The sequence below is a fragment of the Phycomyces blakesleeanus genome, assembly GCF_001638985.1.
Source record: "Phycomyces blakesleeanus NRRL 1555(-) unplaced genomic scaffold PHYBLscaffold_28, whole genome shotgun sequence".
NCBI lineage: Eukaryota > Fungi > Mucoromycota > Mucoromycetes > Mucorales > Phycomycetaceae > Phycomyces > Phycomyces blakesleeanus.
Window position 1 is genome coordinate 540,242 of NW_017265161.1, and position 15,586 is coordinate 555,827.

At 34.4% G+C, this 15,586-nt stretch overlaps 6 protein-coding genes and 1 non-coding gene across 7 annotated transcripts; 2 read left to right on the forward strand and 5 right to left on the reverse strand.

Annotated features, from left to right (window-relative positions):
- Positions 1-732: 732 nt before the first annotated feature.
- On the forward strand, positions 733-3,720 carry PHYBLDRAFT_151260 (hypothetical protein; the record flags this gene model as incomplete). Its single annotated transcript, XM_018432641.1, has 9 exons — positions 733-826; positions 887-1,138; positions 1,214-1,616; positions 1,771-2,125; positions 2,205-2,427; positions 2,784-3,095; positions 3,162-3,366; positions 3,433-3,574; positions 3,676-3,720. The coding sequence occupies 9 exons, from the start codon at positions 733-735 to the stop codon at positions 3,718-3,720; spliced, it is 2,031 nt and encodes a 676-aa protein (XP_018285775.1).
- Positions 3,721-5,017: 1,297 nt separating this feature from the next.
- Positions 5,018-5,089, forward strand: PHYBLDRAFT_t236. Its single transcript has one exon. It is a non-coding gene; the product is annotated as a tRNA-Asp (tRNA).
- A 370-nt stretch (positions 5,090-5,459) lies between these two features.
- On the reverse strand, positions 5,460-6,649 carry PHYBLDRAFT_151261 (hypothetical protein; the record flags this gene model as incomplete). Its single annotated transcript, XM_018432642.1, has 2 exons — positions 5,460-5,838; positions 6,489-6,649. The coding sequence occupies 2 exons, from the start codon at positions 6,647-6,649 to the stop codon at positions 5,460-5,462; spliced, it is 540 nt and encodes a 179-aa protein (XP_018285776.1).
- A 2,891-nt stretch (positions 6,650-9,540) lies between these two features.
- Positions 9,541-10,512, reverse strand: PHYBLDRAFT_160366 (hypothetical protein). Its single transcript, XM_018434172.1, has 4 exons — positions 10,319-10,512; positions 9,952-10,110; positions 9,708-9,860; positions 9,541-9,637 (listed from the first exon to the last, which is right to left on the reverse strand). The coding sequence occupies exons 1-2, from the start codon at positions 10,392-10,394 to the stop codon at positions 9,992-9,994; spliced, it is 195 nt and encodes a 64-aa protein (XP_018285777.1). The 5' UTR covers positions 10,395-10,512; the 3' UTR covers positions 9,541-9,637; positions 9,708-9,860; positions 9,952-9,991.
- A 62-nt stretch (positions 10,513-10,574) lies between these two features.
- On the reverse strand, positions 10,575-11,745 carry PHYBLDRAFT_151264 (hypothetical protein; the record flags this gene model as incomplete). The annotated part of the gene is made up of 5 exons (XM_018432643.1): positions 10,575-10,736; positions 10,827-11,012; positions 11,108-11,255; positions 11,331-11,413; positions 11,470-11,745. 5 exons carry the CDS (start codon positions 11,743-11,745, stop codon positions 10,575-10,577), a joined length of 855 nt encoding a protein of 284 aa, XP_018285778.1.
- Positions 11,746-13,442: 1,697 nt separating this feature from the next.
- On the reverse strand, positions 13,443-13,827 carry PHYBLDRAFT_72150 (hypothetical protein; the record flags this gene model as incomplete). Its single annotated transcript, XM_018442605.1, has 2 exons — positions 13,443-13,566; positions 13,631-13,827. 2 exons carry the CDS (start codon positions 13,825-13,827, stop codon positions 13,443-13,445), a joined length of 321 nt encoding a protein of 106 aa, XP_018285779.1.
- Positions 13,828-14,001: 174 nt separating this feature from the next.
- On the reverse strand, positions 14,002-15,334 carry PHYBLDRAFT_151266 (hypothetical protein; the record flags this gene model as incomplete). Its single annotated transcript, XM_018432644.1, has 3 exons — positions 14,002-14,516; positions 14,558-14,681; positions 14,759-15,334. 3 exons carry the CDS (start codon positions 15,332-15,334, stop codon positions 14,002-14,004), a joined length of 1,215 nt encoding a protein of 404 aa, XP_018285780.1.
- Between the last annotated feature and the right edge of the window lie 252 nt (positions 15,335-15,586).

A 15,586-nucleotide genomic window follows, 5' to 3' on the forward strand; every position in this document is an offset into this window, starting at 1 on the left:
TATCTTCCCTTATACAAGGAAATTACGTAAAGAACATACTAAGACAAATACTAAGACTCTAGTCAATAACACTAAAAACATAAGAACTAAATCATAGAAGATAATGGTAGAGAAACAGACATTACATGATATCATCATATTATCACCAAGCTAAATACAATGTCTATATAAACGCACAATACTAATAGCAATAGAACAGCACCTCTTTTCTGATTCTTTCACTTCTTCTAATAAAGCAAAGTCTCGCCATACTCTTGTCTGCACTTGCTTTATTTTATATCTTATTTTTACCTCATACATAACAAATGGTACCCCCTTGTCAACTAAGAAGTATTTGAACTTACATCATAATTATTAATGAAGAAGAATCTTTTCAACCACAAGAATTATTTACTGACAAGTGTTTCATCTAGCATTGACATTACTGTAATCATTGCTTTATCATCACTATGAGAGAGAAAAAGAAAAAGAGTCACAAGCATTTTGGTTAAAAAATAAAGAGTATATAAAGACGTCTTTTACATTTAATGAATAGCACCAAAATCCTCTTTGCAGTTTTATTTTATATATTACATATGTACTAACCCAATCAATATGTCTTCTTCTAACACCAGCCAGTAGAGAAATAGAATATCTACACAGCAATACCAATGTGATCAATGTGTCTTGTTTTTTGATAACTAACAGAAGCTGCAAAACCACAAGAGAATTCACATAAGAGATTCAGCAACAATGACTGAAATTGACCAGTCTATTCTGGATGATGTTGACATGTACCATGACGAAAATGATACTAGTAATGAAGATGAATCTGTTAGCAGTTCAGGTAATGAAAAGAGCTGTAACTGTATTATTTATTTTCCAATTACTAAATAATGTATTACAGGATATACTATGGAGTCTATGGAGCTTGATAATACTATTTTATATAAGTGCGCATGTAATTTTGAGGACTGTGAGAGTGAAGCTCACATTTACGACAGCAGCCAAATCAATACAAATACTTTTACCAAGGCCAAGTTGATGAGTATTCATCTGTCTCAATTGATGCTACAGCATAGAATTGCTAGAGCAGCATATAGAGACATTGTTCAATTTATAAACACTGTCATCGGAGACCGTGACGATATAATGATAGGTAAAATATTATATTTTCTGTTACCTTGTACTTTAATTCCAGATCACTAACATGTAGGGATATTGTTTTTTTTAGAACCTGGGGCTAAGATCAGTCATGGCAAAACTGTTGATGCTTTGCTCAAGTCAAAGTCAAGTGTCAAGGGTCATGAGTATGATGTCTACTCTAGTGGTTGTCAATTGTATGGCATTAATGACAATCAGGAATCTTGTGTTGACTGTGGCAAACCGCAATACAAGACTGATCCAAATCAAAGTCAGACATCAGCTGCCAGTATGAAACTTATGTTAGTTGGGAATATGCTTTCTCAAATGTTGGCAGATCCAGCCACAAGAGAACTTCTCTGTTACAGAGCAAACTGGGAATCTGTAGCTGTTCAGCTAACCGACATTTTTTATAGTGACAATTATAAGCAGTTAGTGCAGCAGGACCTGTTCTCCAATCCCAATGATATTGCCATTGGGCTTTATACCAATGGGTTTGTCAATCAAAAGAAAGGAAAAAACTCATATACCATCATCCATTGTATAATATTCAACCTAGACCCATCTATCAGATAATTAATTAATTTATTATGATTTATTATTATTATTACAATTTTTTTAAAAAAAAGTTACTAATAAAATACTTAGATATACCAACAAATACCTTTTGCAACTGGCAATCTTGCCTGGCCCCAAGAAGTCAACTCATTTGGACTCCTTTCTTATACCCATCATCAATGAATTGGGAGATCTTGAGGCACATGGCTTGGTTGTCAAGCACAATGGAGTGGAGCTTTGCAGATCCAAGGTCTATCTGCTGCTTGCTTCTGGCGATATTCCAGCTGTAGCTGATATGGCCCACATTGGTTCCTATACAAGTTTATTTGGTTGCCGTTTTTGTGAGACCAAAGGCAAATGTTCTACTAACAGATGGCACGGCATGTACTTTGATGACATTTCCGCCCAGTTAAGACCTTTGGAAGACTTCAAAGTAGGCAACCCTGTAAGTATATAAATGTTTAACTAGTTATCTTTTTTTCATACTAAATAACTGCTTGTAATAGTTGAAGAACATATACTAGCCAAGCATATATACCCAACTCTCAACCTTCTCTGGATCATCATTTTTTGCATTAGATGAACTTTATTTAATTGCAAGAGAGATTAGAAAGCTTGTGTATGACCTGATTACTGTCCCCCTCACAAAGGAAACCAAATTTTATTATACCCATCCAGACAATACCCTCAACACCACTGAATACCCTTTTTATATACCAAGAGCAGACCTTGTAACAATTGGAAACTGTATCACCGGCTTACAAAAATATATACCTACCTTATTTCAAGGCAGTTTCAATAACGTATTTGCTAAGATCGATAATATTTGCGTAGTTGACTAGCTTGACTTTCTCTTATACCTTATCCCCACTTTGGTTGTACCTTATTTACCAAATAGGGCTGTCAAAACAGCTCTATTATCTCTCGTGAAAGATTGCACACTTGCCTTGCAATAGACATTGACATCAGAATTACTTGATGAAATGGAGTTGTAAGTTATTATACATGTCATATATTATCATTACAAATAGCTGATTGTTACTATTTTTTAAATATTAATAATAGATACTTCAAGTACTGACACTCATTTTTATACTAACAAGTTCAGAATAATACCCTGTCTTGTAGTGTTTTCCGATCAGTGCAACATTACTTGGTGCATACACCCTATATCATCAAGCAGCAAGGCCCCCTGCAATGCTACTCCACTCACTCAATGGAGAGAGTAATTGGTGTCTTCTCGAAATTGATAAAGTCCAAATCAAAGGGTGGCCAAAATGATAGTTTTCTCATCGAGCAATTTGTGATTCACAATTATACCAGCATGGCAATCAGCATCTGTGATGAAATCAATCTCATTTGGACAAAGCCGTATGGAAGAGAAAGCTACATGGACCTTTCTAATGATCCTAGTGGTGCGCAGTTGTGGGAGCCGTTTCATTAGTTTGTTAATTTGAATGATGATTTGGTGGAAGGTGTAGGCGGCCCTAGTGTAAAGGAAGCTTTATTGAAATATTACCAAAGAACAACAGGCTTGACTGGCCACAAGTTTGGTGACTCTGTTGTTGTTGTAGCTGCACATCTGTGGATGGACTCGACTGTATATTCCTTATGCATGTACCGAAGAAAGAAAAATGAGACTAGTTGTGGCAACTATTACATGATGTTAACTTGCCCCTATAGAAAGTAAGTATAATATTTTTTGATATACAGTCAAAAGTTGCTTACATTCTATTTATTTATTTATTTTAGCAACTGTAATGTCATTGTTCACAGCTGGCTCATTGGTACAGTACAGTTCTACTTTCAGCATGTAGATTTTCATGGCTTCCCACACTTTCTTGCTTTCATAGAGGTCATGAAGAAATATAACGCGACTGGCCATGACTCATCAGTACCTATTAAAAAAACAACAGTCATAAAGCATCTATACACTAGGCCACCAAATGCAACCAACTTATGGAGTTATAAGTGTAAATAATATTTGTTATCAAGTTGGTCTGGTTCAATACCCACCAAATGGAAACCAGTTTTATGTAATTGCGCCCTATTATATCTTTAACAATAGCATGCGCATTGTTAAAGACAATCTTTCCATTCTGTAATCCTTTTTATTTTATCTTATTTTTCTATATACTTTATATCCTTATATCTTTTATATTTTTTATATTCTCCTTGTATCTTATATTCTTTTAATTTTCTCTATTTCTTATGTTTTTTTTAATCTCTATATGTCCTGTCTTTCTTTTCTTCTTTATATACTCTGGTTTTTTTCTATTTTCTATACACCTTATGCTTTTCTCTTCATATCCTATATGCTCTATACATTATTATGCGATTTAAATAAAATCAAATTGCCAATTCATTAAGATAAAAAGAATGTCTAAAAAAAAAGAATGTAGTTTAAAAAATAAAAAATGGTAGTTATGTTACCATTTCGTTCACACATTCTAAAAACTATTAATCTTAATAATTGTTGACATTTTTGTATTTGGAATACTTTAATATCCAATATCATATACAAACCCAGACAGAAGCACTTGTCAAAAAGGTTATTATAAATGATTATCCAATATGAAGTCCTATCTGAAACATAAGAGCAATATGTCTGATCAATTATTGGATTACTTTCAAGAAGTACTTAAACTATTATTGCAAAGCCATTACAATGACTCATATTCAGAGTGACTAGATATATCTCAATAAATATAAATACTATAGAGATAATAACTTTTATTAGAACAATTGGATTTGACTAAACACCTCTTATCAATAAAAAAGAGTCTCAAAGTACTTGTCGTCCCAACTTCTTCTATTTTCCATATATAAATAGAACAGACATTTTTGATATTCAATAAAACATATATTTCAATACTCAAAGTGGTCATTACAACTTACAAACATTTTTTACAGTATTGAAAATATTGTACAGCAATAAAAAAAGTGTTTTCATGTTACTTTTTTAAATTGCTACAAATAATATTACCATCTTACAACAAACGGCAGAGATTTTATTGGGTTTTGACCAAAAAAAATGGCAGTTATGTGCCTACTTTCGGCCCAACTGCCATTTATCCCGCCATAGTGAAAAAGTATTGTGTGTAGAAAGAACAGGAAATGGAAACGAGATTTTTCCTGTGCACAAAAAATTCTCCTCTTACCACCAAGGGCACAGCACCACATCAATAAATCGTTGACGTCAGCCTCTCATAACCGGGACAACACATCACAACAAACTGCCAGATAAACCCACCGAGCAGACTGACCTTCTGGTACCAGACACCACGACATGACTATTTGCCACACTAGTTTACAATACACATGACAAATGTCTAGATCTTCGATAGTATAGTGGTGAGTATCCCCGCCTGTCACGCGGGAGACCCGGGTTCAATTCCCGGTCGGAGAGATTTTTATATCCCTAACTTAAGACATTATTTTGTCTGAGTGTGTCATTTTCGATTTGTGTTGTTTTTTTTGTCAAGTTGTTGTCGTTCCTGATATGTATCTCCTTATTTTATGAATCTTTTTATTTCCTGTACCTTTTGCACACTGGACAACCAGAATTTGAATTTCAGAATTAAGTCACATGTTATCTTTGCATTTTCTTAAAAAAAAAAACGCAGAGATATAGAACCAAAATAATAACATATTAAGATAGCCAAGAATACAGCTTAAATTTATACTTACATATATTTCTAAATATACAATATTAAGAAGGTAATAGGAATAGTTATATATTGTGAGAACAATTGTAAATAAAGCAGAAGATTTTTTTATTAATGACATTGTATATTTAAAATTCTAAAATGAGCTTCATATTTAGCTTTGATTTCTTGAAAAGCCTTTATGGGAGCAGCATATGCTGCTCTGATAATCTCTGCTTCCTCTTCTGTAGCATACTGCATCAGCTGATACAAGTCTTGCTCATTATGTCTAGTTGTTAATGAACAATTCTTTGCATACTCAAATGCCTCTATGGCATACTCATGCTCAGTGCTCTCCCTTGTGCTATCAATTGACATAGTGTTGTCATAAACAAACTGCTCACCAGAAATTGTGATTGGCAGCACATTATTTGCAGGAGCCACAGACAAGAAAGCAAAGCCTGACATATGGATATGGAGCAAATGCATATGTTTATAAGGCTTCATGTACCTAGCCCAAGAATAACACGTACAAGAAAGAATAATATTGTTGTTAACTTCAACTTGATAGGTAATGTCATCTTTGGTAAACGAGTTGATGAACTAAAACCCATCTTCAAGAATATCATCAGTGTCATCAATGTGGTATTTCAGGTACAAAACAATAGAAAAATAAAATATTTGATAATAGAGACGTATAGAAATACTTTGAGACTGTATATAAGTTGTCTTTATTTATAAATAAAAAGTGTCCCTTTTTATAAGAAAACACAATCTGCTCTTGTCATTACGTCTTAGTTTCTTAAGGCTTTCTTCCTTTACTATATTTGGTTATTAGAGTGTATTTACTGCTTAACTAGTGTCGGTGTTACAATTATGACATCAAGTCATAAATTGTACTTCTTTAGCTCTTAGCTATTCTTTTCTCTTTTATACTAGAGCTTTAGGACTTCCTACTAAGTTAGCTCCATATCGATCTGACACAGTTTACCCGGCAGTATGATATAATTATATTAACAATCTTTAAGATATTATCTACAGTACTAACTGTAATAATTATTGGGCTGATTACTTAATCATTTATATAAATTTTATACTGACAAGATGATAGCTACTACGCTATCCCAATATGAATATGTTCTTATATGTGATAAATCCAACATCTGAGTGTCTGGATCACCACAATCAAGAGTGGCGTTCAGAGACATTGCTTTTGACGGTCTAATAATCATATTAGCATGCATGTATGCTGGAACAGCTTCAGCAGACATCTCTATCTTCCTTTGTTGTCTTTGGGTAGCTGTCATTGGGCCACAGCGCATATTGATTCTGATACTCTCCTCTTTGAAGTAGAACTCTACTTCGTTTGTCAGTATGAAAATCAGTCAATCAAATCTTTTGTTGCGACTGCGGCCTAAAAAATGAGTTTTTAGCTGGTTGTGCCACTGGAGAAATGACCCTGAATACCCTTGTGTGAAGGTTCATGGTTACATGTGGATATTTAGAGCAATTTTTCATCTCAGCATGTTTTTTGGTGTACATGTTTATAAAGTCATGTTGTAATTTTTTATTGGCTTGGATATAATAACCATCCAAGTTATTTTATCATTATTATTATTATTATTATAAAGTTTGAACAAATAAAGTAAATGTAACACTCACTGGAGAAATGACCCTGAATACCCTTGTGTGAAAGTTCATGGTTACATGTGGATATTTAGAGCAATTTTTCATCTCAGCATGTTTTTTGGTGTACATGTTTATAAAGTCATGTTGTAATTTTCTATTGGCTCGGATATAATAACCATCCAAGTTATTTTATCATTATTATTATTATTATTATAAAGTTTGAACAAATAAAGTAAATGTAACACTTGTTTCCCTTTTATCTTAACATTTATAACAAAATAAACACCATGTCCTCTACTTCTGAACTTTATAATAAGAAGTGCTATTGCACAAAATGCAGCGATAATCAACAAGGCTACAGCTTTGTTTCTACACGAACCCTCCAGTGTCACAATAAAAGAGCAAGATATGAAGACATGGAAAGAAGTGAAAGAAGTATGTTTTGTTTTTCATTTTCATTTTCATTTTGGTTATTTTATATAATGTTTTATTTCAATAGATGTATCTGTTCAAAGAAATCTCATGGATATTGATTTTGAAAGTAAGAAATGTTAATTGTGATAAAAAGAGAAGTAAACTAAAAATTGAATTCTATATGTAGCTACATCAAACCAACAAACCGGACCCATAGAAGCAATGAACGGTCAGACCAACTCGCCTGTTTGGGAAGGAGCCCCAATTTCTGACGATGAGGTTGCTTTTAGCAATGAGTCGAATGGCGAAAGCAGTGATGGTGATGAAAATGACAATGACGAAGAAAGCAATGGCGGTGAAGAAAGTGAAGACAATGAAGAGAATATTGTTGAGATTGAAGTCAAAGAATTCGATACTGAAGGTCAGTCCGTGTTAATTAACTAATAAAAAAAGACCCAAAAAAAATTCAAGGAAAAGAACCAAAAAAGAAAAATCTGAAAAAAGGGGGGGTGTTAATTTTTTTTGTTTTTTTTTACAATAGATCCTTTTGCCACCCCAAATATGCCTGAAAATCCGGTACACAGGTTCATTGCTACTTTTGTGGTAATGTTTGCTTCCCGCTATGTGGTCAATAAGGGCGCTGTTGTGTTGATCGAATTCATCAACAAGCTCTTGTCGATTTACGAGCAGGATTTCCAATTGCCCGTGAGTCTTTCTGGTCTCCAAAGCATGACAGGATTCTCAGCCATGACAAAAGGGATTAAGAGATTTGTTGTTTGTCAGGATTGCCACAAGGTGTATGAGGAAAGTGTACCTGCTCCTTTGAATTGTGATTTCGTAAAGCTTGGTGCACATACCGCCTGTAATTGCAAATTAATGGTCCAATCATTTTCTGGTGGTTTGGTCGCAAAGAAGTCTTATGTATATCAGTCTCTCACACGTGCTCTTAAAATTCTTTTCCTCCGTCCCGATTTCGAGCAAAAGATCATGCACTGGAACCAAGAATTCAAGATCACTGATACATTGTGTGATGTTTACGATGGTGAAGCCTGGACTGATTTGAAGGACAATGACAATGAAATTTTTGTTGAGCATCCTCGTTCATTGATGCTGACATTAAACATCGACTGGTTCCAGCCTTTCAATGGTACTAGCTATTCCTGCGGTGCTATCTACCTGGTGATTAACAACCTGCCTAGAAGTGAGCGGTTTAAAGCAGAAAATACAATCCTTGTTGGCCTCATGCCCGGACCAAAAGAGCCAAAATCAGAAGAGATCAATCATTATCTCAAGCCATTAGTCGATGAAATGATACAGCTCTATCTTGGAATACAGATACCCACCTACCAGCAAACAGATGGTGCAACAGTTCGTGCAGCCTTATTGATGGTTGCATGCGATATACCTGCTGCCAGAAAGACTAGTGGGTTCACCACGCACAACAGCACATGCGCCTGTTACAAATGCGACAATCAATTTTCTTGTCTAACAGGCACTTCTTCTATCGATTTCCGTGGATTTGATTGTGACCAGTGGCGCCATCGAAGTGATAGAGCAAACCATGTGCATGCTGAGGAGTGGAATAGTGCGAGTACACCCTCAGAAAGGCAGCAGCTGGAGGTCGAATATGGTGTTCGATGGTCGCAGTTGTATCGCCTTGGATACTTTGATCTAGTACGTGGAACAATCATTGATCCCATGCATAATCTTTTTCTGGGAACACCAAAGAGAATGATTGAAACATGGACAACAATGAAAAACAATGAAAAACAATGATCTGCTTGCAATGCAGACAGTTGCAGCAATGATGATATTGCCCAGCGACTATACCAAGCTAAAACCGAAGATAGGAAAGGGCTTTTCCCACATGAAAGCAGATGAGTGGAAGTCTTGGGTATTGGTGTACTCTCCCATGCTTCTAAAACCAGTTCTTCCATCCAATATGTTCAATGGCTGGATGCACTATGTAAAAGCATGCCGTATACTTGTAAAGCCGTCAATCAGTTTCATCGAAATAGACCAAGCACACAGATATCTACAAGAATTCTGTCAATCTTGTGAAGATACATATGAACCAAAAGTCCTCACCTGCAACATGCACCTGCACCTCCATCTTCATGACACAATTCGTGATTTTGGACCTGTGTATGGCTATTGGCTCTTTGGTTTTGAGAGATACAATGGTTTGTTAAAGAATAATAAGACAAACAGAAAAGACGGGTTTGAAACAACCTATATGACAAAATTCACTGCAGATGCATACAAAGCTGATTACGTACGAAATACGTTATCATGTCCAAGCCTCATTCCATTCCTTCCTCTTTTCGAAAAACTTACCTCTACGACCGCACCTATAACGACCTATGCCACTTATGCTCCAACCAACCAACAACCTTTCCGACTGCAACAATTTGTAGACTCATCCTTAAGTCGAGCAGCACCTATCAAAGGCAATGAACCACTCCCCCCATCCACCTTTCCTTTACAGTCCTTAAAAGAATCAACAATGAGTGATATTGATTATCCTCAATTGTTAGATTATTATAAAATCGCCTATGCCATGCCCAATCTCATTTCTTACCACGATGCCAGATTGTCACAATAATTTGTAAATAACCGAATCACAAAATTGAAATCAATTGATCTCCTTGGCCAAACATATATTGGGAACAACAGTTCTGGTAAGTGCGGGTCACTCGTTCAAGCTTTCTTCCGTAGCAGCAATGGCCGAACTTCAAGCCTATATACCGGACAAATTCAGTATCTTTTTATATATTCATTTACTCTGCCTCCTCATCCAAACCACCGAGCATCAACATTACATCAAGACCAGCATGTTTTTGCATACATCTGATGGTATAATTTGACAAATGACAATGAACACAGAGATGAAGGTATTGCAATCTGCTTGCCAGAATTCTCTGCTGATAATTATCACAGCATCTTGCCTGTACATCGCATACACTTAGAGGTTGCAACTGCTGTAGATGTAACTGATATGAACGAAGAAAGAATGCTGGTCATTCCTATGCCAAAAAAATACTATGCCTGAAGCCTTTATGAATAATTATGCACTATAATTTTTTATGAGAATAATTAAATAAAAAACAAAGAACAAGTAATGCCTCTTTATGTATTTTTTTGGTTATTTAAAGTATAAGACGTTATGAATGAAGAAAAAAGAACAAAAAATATAAACTTTATTTAGGGCCCGTTTCTAAGAGCCCACTGAGGAAACTGTGATGCAATTGCATCAGGGACTGGTCCTTCAACGGTTTCGCCAAAAGCACGTGACAGCAATTGATGGCTATTTAAGCCTAAATCAGCTACCACTTTGTTGTCAACAAGTGTGATGAAGTGGTTGTACTATATTAAAGACATTAATATTTTATTCAGTATAATACAATATAATATATTAACTAAATTAAATATTTCAACTTTCAAAAAACTAAGTACCTCATCACTTCTCCAACCTGAACGACGAAGACAAAGCCCACTATAAGAAACATGAGGCAAAGTGCCATCGTCTGACTCACCAACAGACATAGCCTCTTCTATAATGAGACCAGAGCAATCTCTTTTCATCTCGTCATCAATAGCAGACTTGTTAGACTGGTACGCTGTTTTGCGACGTTTCAAGTGCTGTTGAAAATATTAAATTAGTTTTCTTTTTTTGCTTTACATTAATGACTTAGATAAGAATTATTCAAATAATAAATAAATAAAGTATAACTTACCTCCTTTTCGCGGCTACTCCTTCTGTTGCGAGCATTGTCTGACTTCTTTTTAGCCTGAGACTTATTAGCTGCACGCTTTCTGCTAGTGAAGTTCGTATAGACAAAGTCACGAACATCACTTTTTCTCAGTCCTGCTCCTACGAAATTTCTTTCCAAGTAGGCAACGAGGTTTTCTGTCAGCTCAGTGTTTGGCGACTGGTTGAAGTTGACAGCCGTGTTCTACCTTGGCTTGCCATTGTTGGCTTGAATTTCAGCCAAATGTTTTGACTTGAACTTAGGGTCCCACAAATGCTCCCGAAGAAGTCTCTATTGAATCTTGGTAAGTTATTAAAGATATAATTTACTATATGTATGATACATACATAGGCTTTTGTTTTGTTGACTGATTTTGCATCAGAAGCCATGGTGGAAAAATCAGCTACATTCATTTCCATGCTCACAGGAGCAACAGCATGCACTAAAGCCATTGGCTGACTCTGCAAAACAGCAGACACAGGAGTGTTCGAAGTTTTTGCTTTGATATCAGCAACGTCTTTCATGACAGTGGTCATGTCACGATGCAAGATGGCAAGAGAGTTTGTCATCTCTCTCTCAGCAGGAGTGCGTCGAGTGGGATAGCTTTCATTTTGGTTAGACATATTCTATTAATTTAAAAATATAAGTTCAAATATGTATTAACTGTTAATGCTTTTATATTCTTTGAATAAATTTCTATTATACACTACAATTATATTTATTATCAAACATACCAAAATAAAAGACAGAAAAAGATGGGGAGAGAGAGAGAGAAAGTGTGAGTATAAGTAAGAATAATTGTAAGAGTGCGTGAGCAAGAGTGAGTAAGATTGTAGCAAAAATGTATATTTATATTTCCAAAAAAAAAAGGATGTCTAGTCTTGATTCATCTTGGTTAAAAAAATATATCTAAAGTAACTTCTTGTACACACACTGTGTAAATTGATACAAAGATTGCTTTTAGATACTACACCATTATATCTATTATGCTTTTTGGATATTTTTTTTGAGTTTCATTTTTTTTAATTACCTATTTTGTTTTTTGTATTTTATTTACTTATTTTTTTTATTTTTCCATATTTTTCCATATTTTTCCTTATCGACCATTTTCTTTTCTTTTTTTTCTCTTTCTGATTTTTGTTATAACTGTGAATTTTACTGGTAAGATACATTCTTCTTAAAAATACTTCTGTACAGACAACAACAAGATTAACACATTCTGTTGTCATAGATACATATATACTCTCTTAGTGTTTTACTATATTCGCAAACTTTTTTGGTAACATATCTTCTTTTTTTTTAAAGCAATTCTTTTCTTCAAATATAACTAAATAATAATTATTATTTCAGTTGTCATAGATACTAGCGTGTTTTTTCCTTCTGATGTATTCTCTTTACAATAGCCATCTGGATTAGTCCAGGTTAGTAACTATACTTCATGTCATCATCATATAAAATTATTCTGACTTTTCTCCTTCTTTTTTATAGACAATATTGCCAAAAATATTCCCTACAATTAAACAAGACCATCAACACGGTAATATTTTATTTTTTATTTACTTTTAATATTTATCTGACAGAATATAATTTTTATTACAGATGAATGTTCATCTGCCAAACACGCAATGAATCAAGAACCTCTATCTCTTGGTGCCATCATTGACATGGTAAGACTTCTTCTTTTATTCTCTTAATATGTATGATAGTATTATTTATACTGTATATTAATATATGTTTTTTACTAAAGGTTATATCAACTCTTGACAAGTACTATCTAGGTCTACAAATAAATTGACTTTCTTTGGGTACGTTCATTACATATTCTGTCACCCAATTCACTCAAACTAACTTCTCTATATTATTTTCATTGTTAAAGAAATTATACTTGACGCCATGCCTCGAACTCTCAAAGTTTTATTTTTATCTTCTTCAGTCATTATATTGTATGTATCCTCAAATTAATATATCACTCACAACATGTAAATATTTAAATACACATCTAACTTCTCTTCTATTATGTTAAATAGTATCTGTGCCAAAGATAACTACTGAATATGAGGGTTTACAAACATTATATATAAAGCACTGCTTGATTTGAGTCATATGAAGAATACTAGTGAAGACGGCCCGAGGCATATAATATTATTCCAATACTATCAACCTAGAATCATTCTATTTTTTCTAATAAATACAAAAATAAACTATAATTCAAACCAATAATAATTGAATATCAAGTAATTGGGGGAGCAGATAATCTATGACCTCATAATAAAGAGTGTTAATGATTGGCTTATAAGCAATAAAATGTCCATGGTTCTAACTATTTACTCAGGGATAGTTCAACAATACACATGCGACGTAGTCTCTGATTATTAACCTTTAACATGGAAACAGATTGTATTACAGCAAAAAAACAAAGTTTGAAATAAAGTTTTCTTGGTACTCTATTATATACAAAGATATAAAATTACTATTGACCCCAACTTCACTAGTGCTATCGAACTTTACACTTGTAGATAGCAGGTCTGTGCACATGTAACCAGATCAGCTTTGGTACCAGTGGAAATAGGCAAAACCCCACTGTAAAATGCGGAATATTCACAATAGTATGCCTGAATTTCCCCGTGTGTATTTATTGTTATTTTTCCAGTGTTACCATTGTTGAAGTGAATACGCTCAACCTCTTGTTCAAAATAGAACTCCATGTCATTTGTCAAGATAAAAATCAGTCGATCCAATCTTCTGATGCGTGCTCAACCAAAGTAGATTATCTTGAGTTGATTGTGCCATGATTCTACATAGTTGTTTGTCATATATCTCTAATGTTGTTGGCTAACATATGGGTGCCCCCATCTTTGCAACAATTCTTTGTTCTCAGTCTATTTCTTCTCAAAATATTTCAAAAACTGAGGTTGATCCTGAACCATCAGTTTAAAATCTTCAATTGCTCTTAGGAACATGTCTTCATTGGACTCAATGAGAATGTGTCTCAGGTAGTTCTTCAGTGCAGTCTTATAATTCCTAAGTTGTTCTGATGTATAAGAGGCATTAAGTTTAATCTTGCTGTCAAGGTTGTGCTGCCAAGCATAAAGAACATGAAAATCACAGTAGTGATTTGTAGCATGAGGTAATGCTTCTTTGATTGCATTAACCTCCATAATGCTACAGTCAATGGTGATATTCATTAGTACGAAGCTGCTCTTGATTCGAAGGTGGTCAAGCCAAAGTTTGATAGGTATGGCTGTCTGGTTGTTTGTCACCATGTATGCAACAGGGAATCCCTTTCCTGTTTGAGGATGGCGAGTGACCGAAGTATATAATACTTTGTTGCTTTTGGACGAAATGGAATGGGTGGCATCAAGACAAAAAGATTGCAAGATTCTCATGATTAACACTTGTATTAGTGATTGAAATCCAAAGACAACTTTTTTTTACCGTCATTATAAACAGAAAGATTGATTTCAAAAATGCAATAGTTTTGTTCTGCTAGCTTTACATTTAACCAGATGGAAATAGATGCATTTTCATCAGAAGCAAACATATATAACAAAGTAGTCATCTATTTTATATACAAGTATTTATTTGATATATAAATATTAATTTAATACGAAAGCTCTGTTATATTCATTGACAAACCTTTCTCATTCTGTTATAAATTTCTTCATAATTAGGCTTTCTAACGCCAACTCCCCAACTATCAATCTGTCTAAGAACTGAAATTCTTGTACTTATACAGCTGCTGCCACTTTTTAACTGATCTTCAATAATCTTTATGGCTTCAGAAGGCAAAGGAAGAGTTCTGACTTCGTCCCAGTCTCTAGAAACATGGTTTACATATGCCCTTGTTTGGCAAAATGTAACAACATTGGGGTTGTTGAGATGCTGTATGATTTTTAAGGCAGCTGTATAAGAGCATGCCTTCGTATCTTTCTGGGCAAGACGTAATTGGCAGTTTGTTATATATTGGCCAGCATGGTGGCATTTTTTAGTCTCTTCAAAAACTAAACCTTTTCCAGAATATTTATGCTTTTTATTCCATTTTGTTGAGCATAAGACATTTATTTGCTCCAGACACTTTTCCCATTCACTAGCTTTTACTAATATTGTCGAATTCAAAGGAAGCATCTTGATTCCTTCCAAAGGTGAGTTGATCAAGACTTGTTGAATGGTGGAAATATCATAAATAGTGTTGTTTATATTGTTGTTAGACATAATTGAAGTTTGTTTTTAAGAAAGAGGGAAGGGATTATTTGTCACAAAAAAATGCCATGTGTGGGATGCAAAAGTCACTGTCTGTCATTATAGTTAGAAAGCTACAGGACTAAATTAAATACTAATTCAAACTCTCCATAGGATAAAATAAGGAGATACCCTGATATAGACTATCTTACAATTCACTGTAAACGTAGCCAAATTGATCAAGCTTTAATAACACAGGAGTAAGCAAATAAGACAGAGGATAAA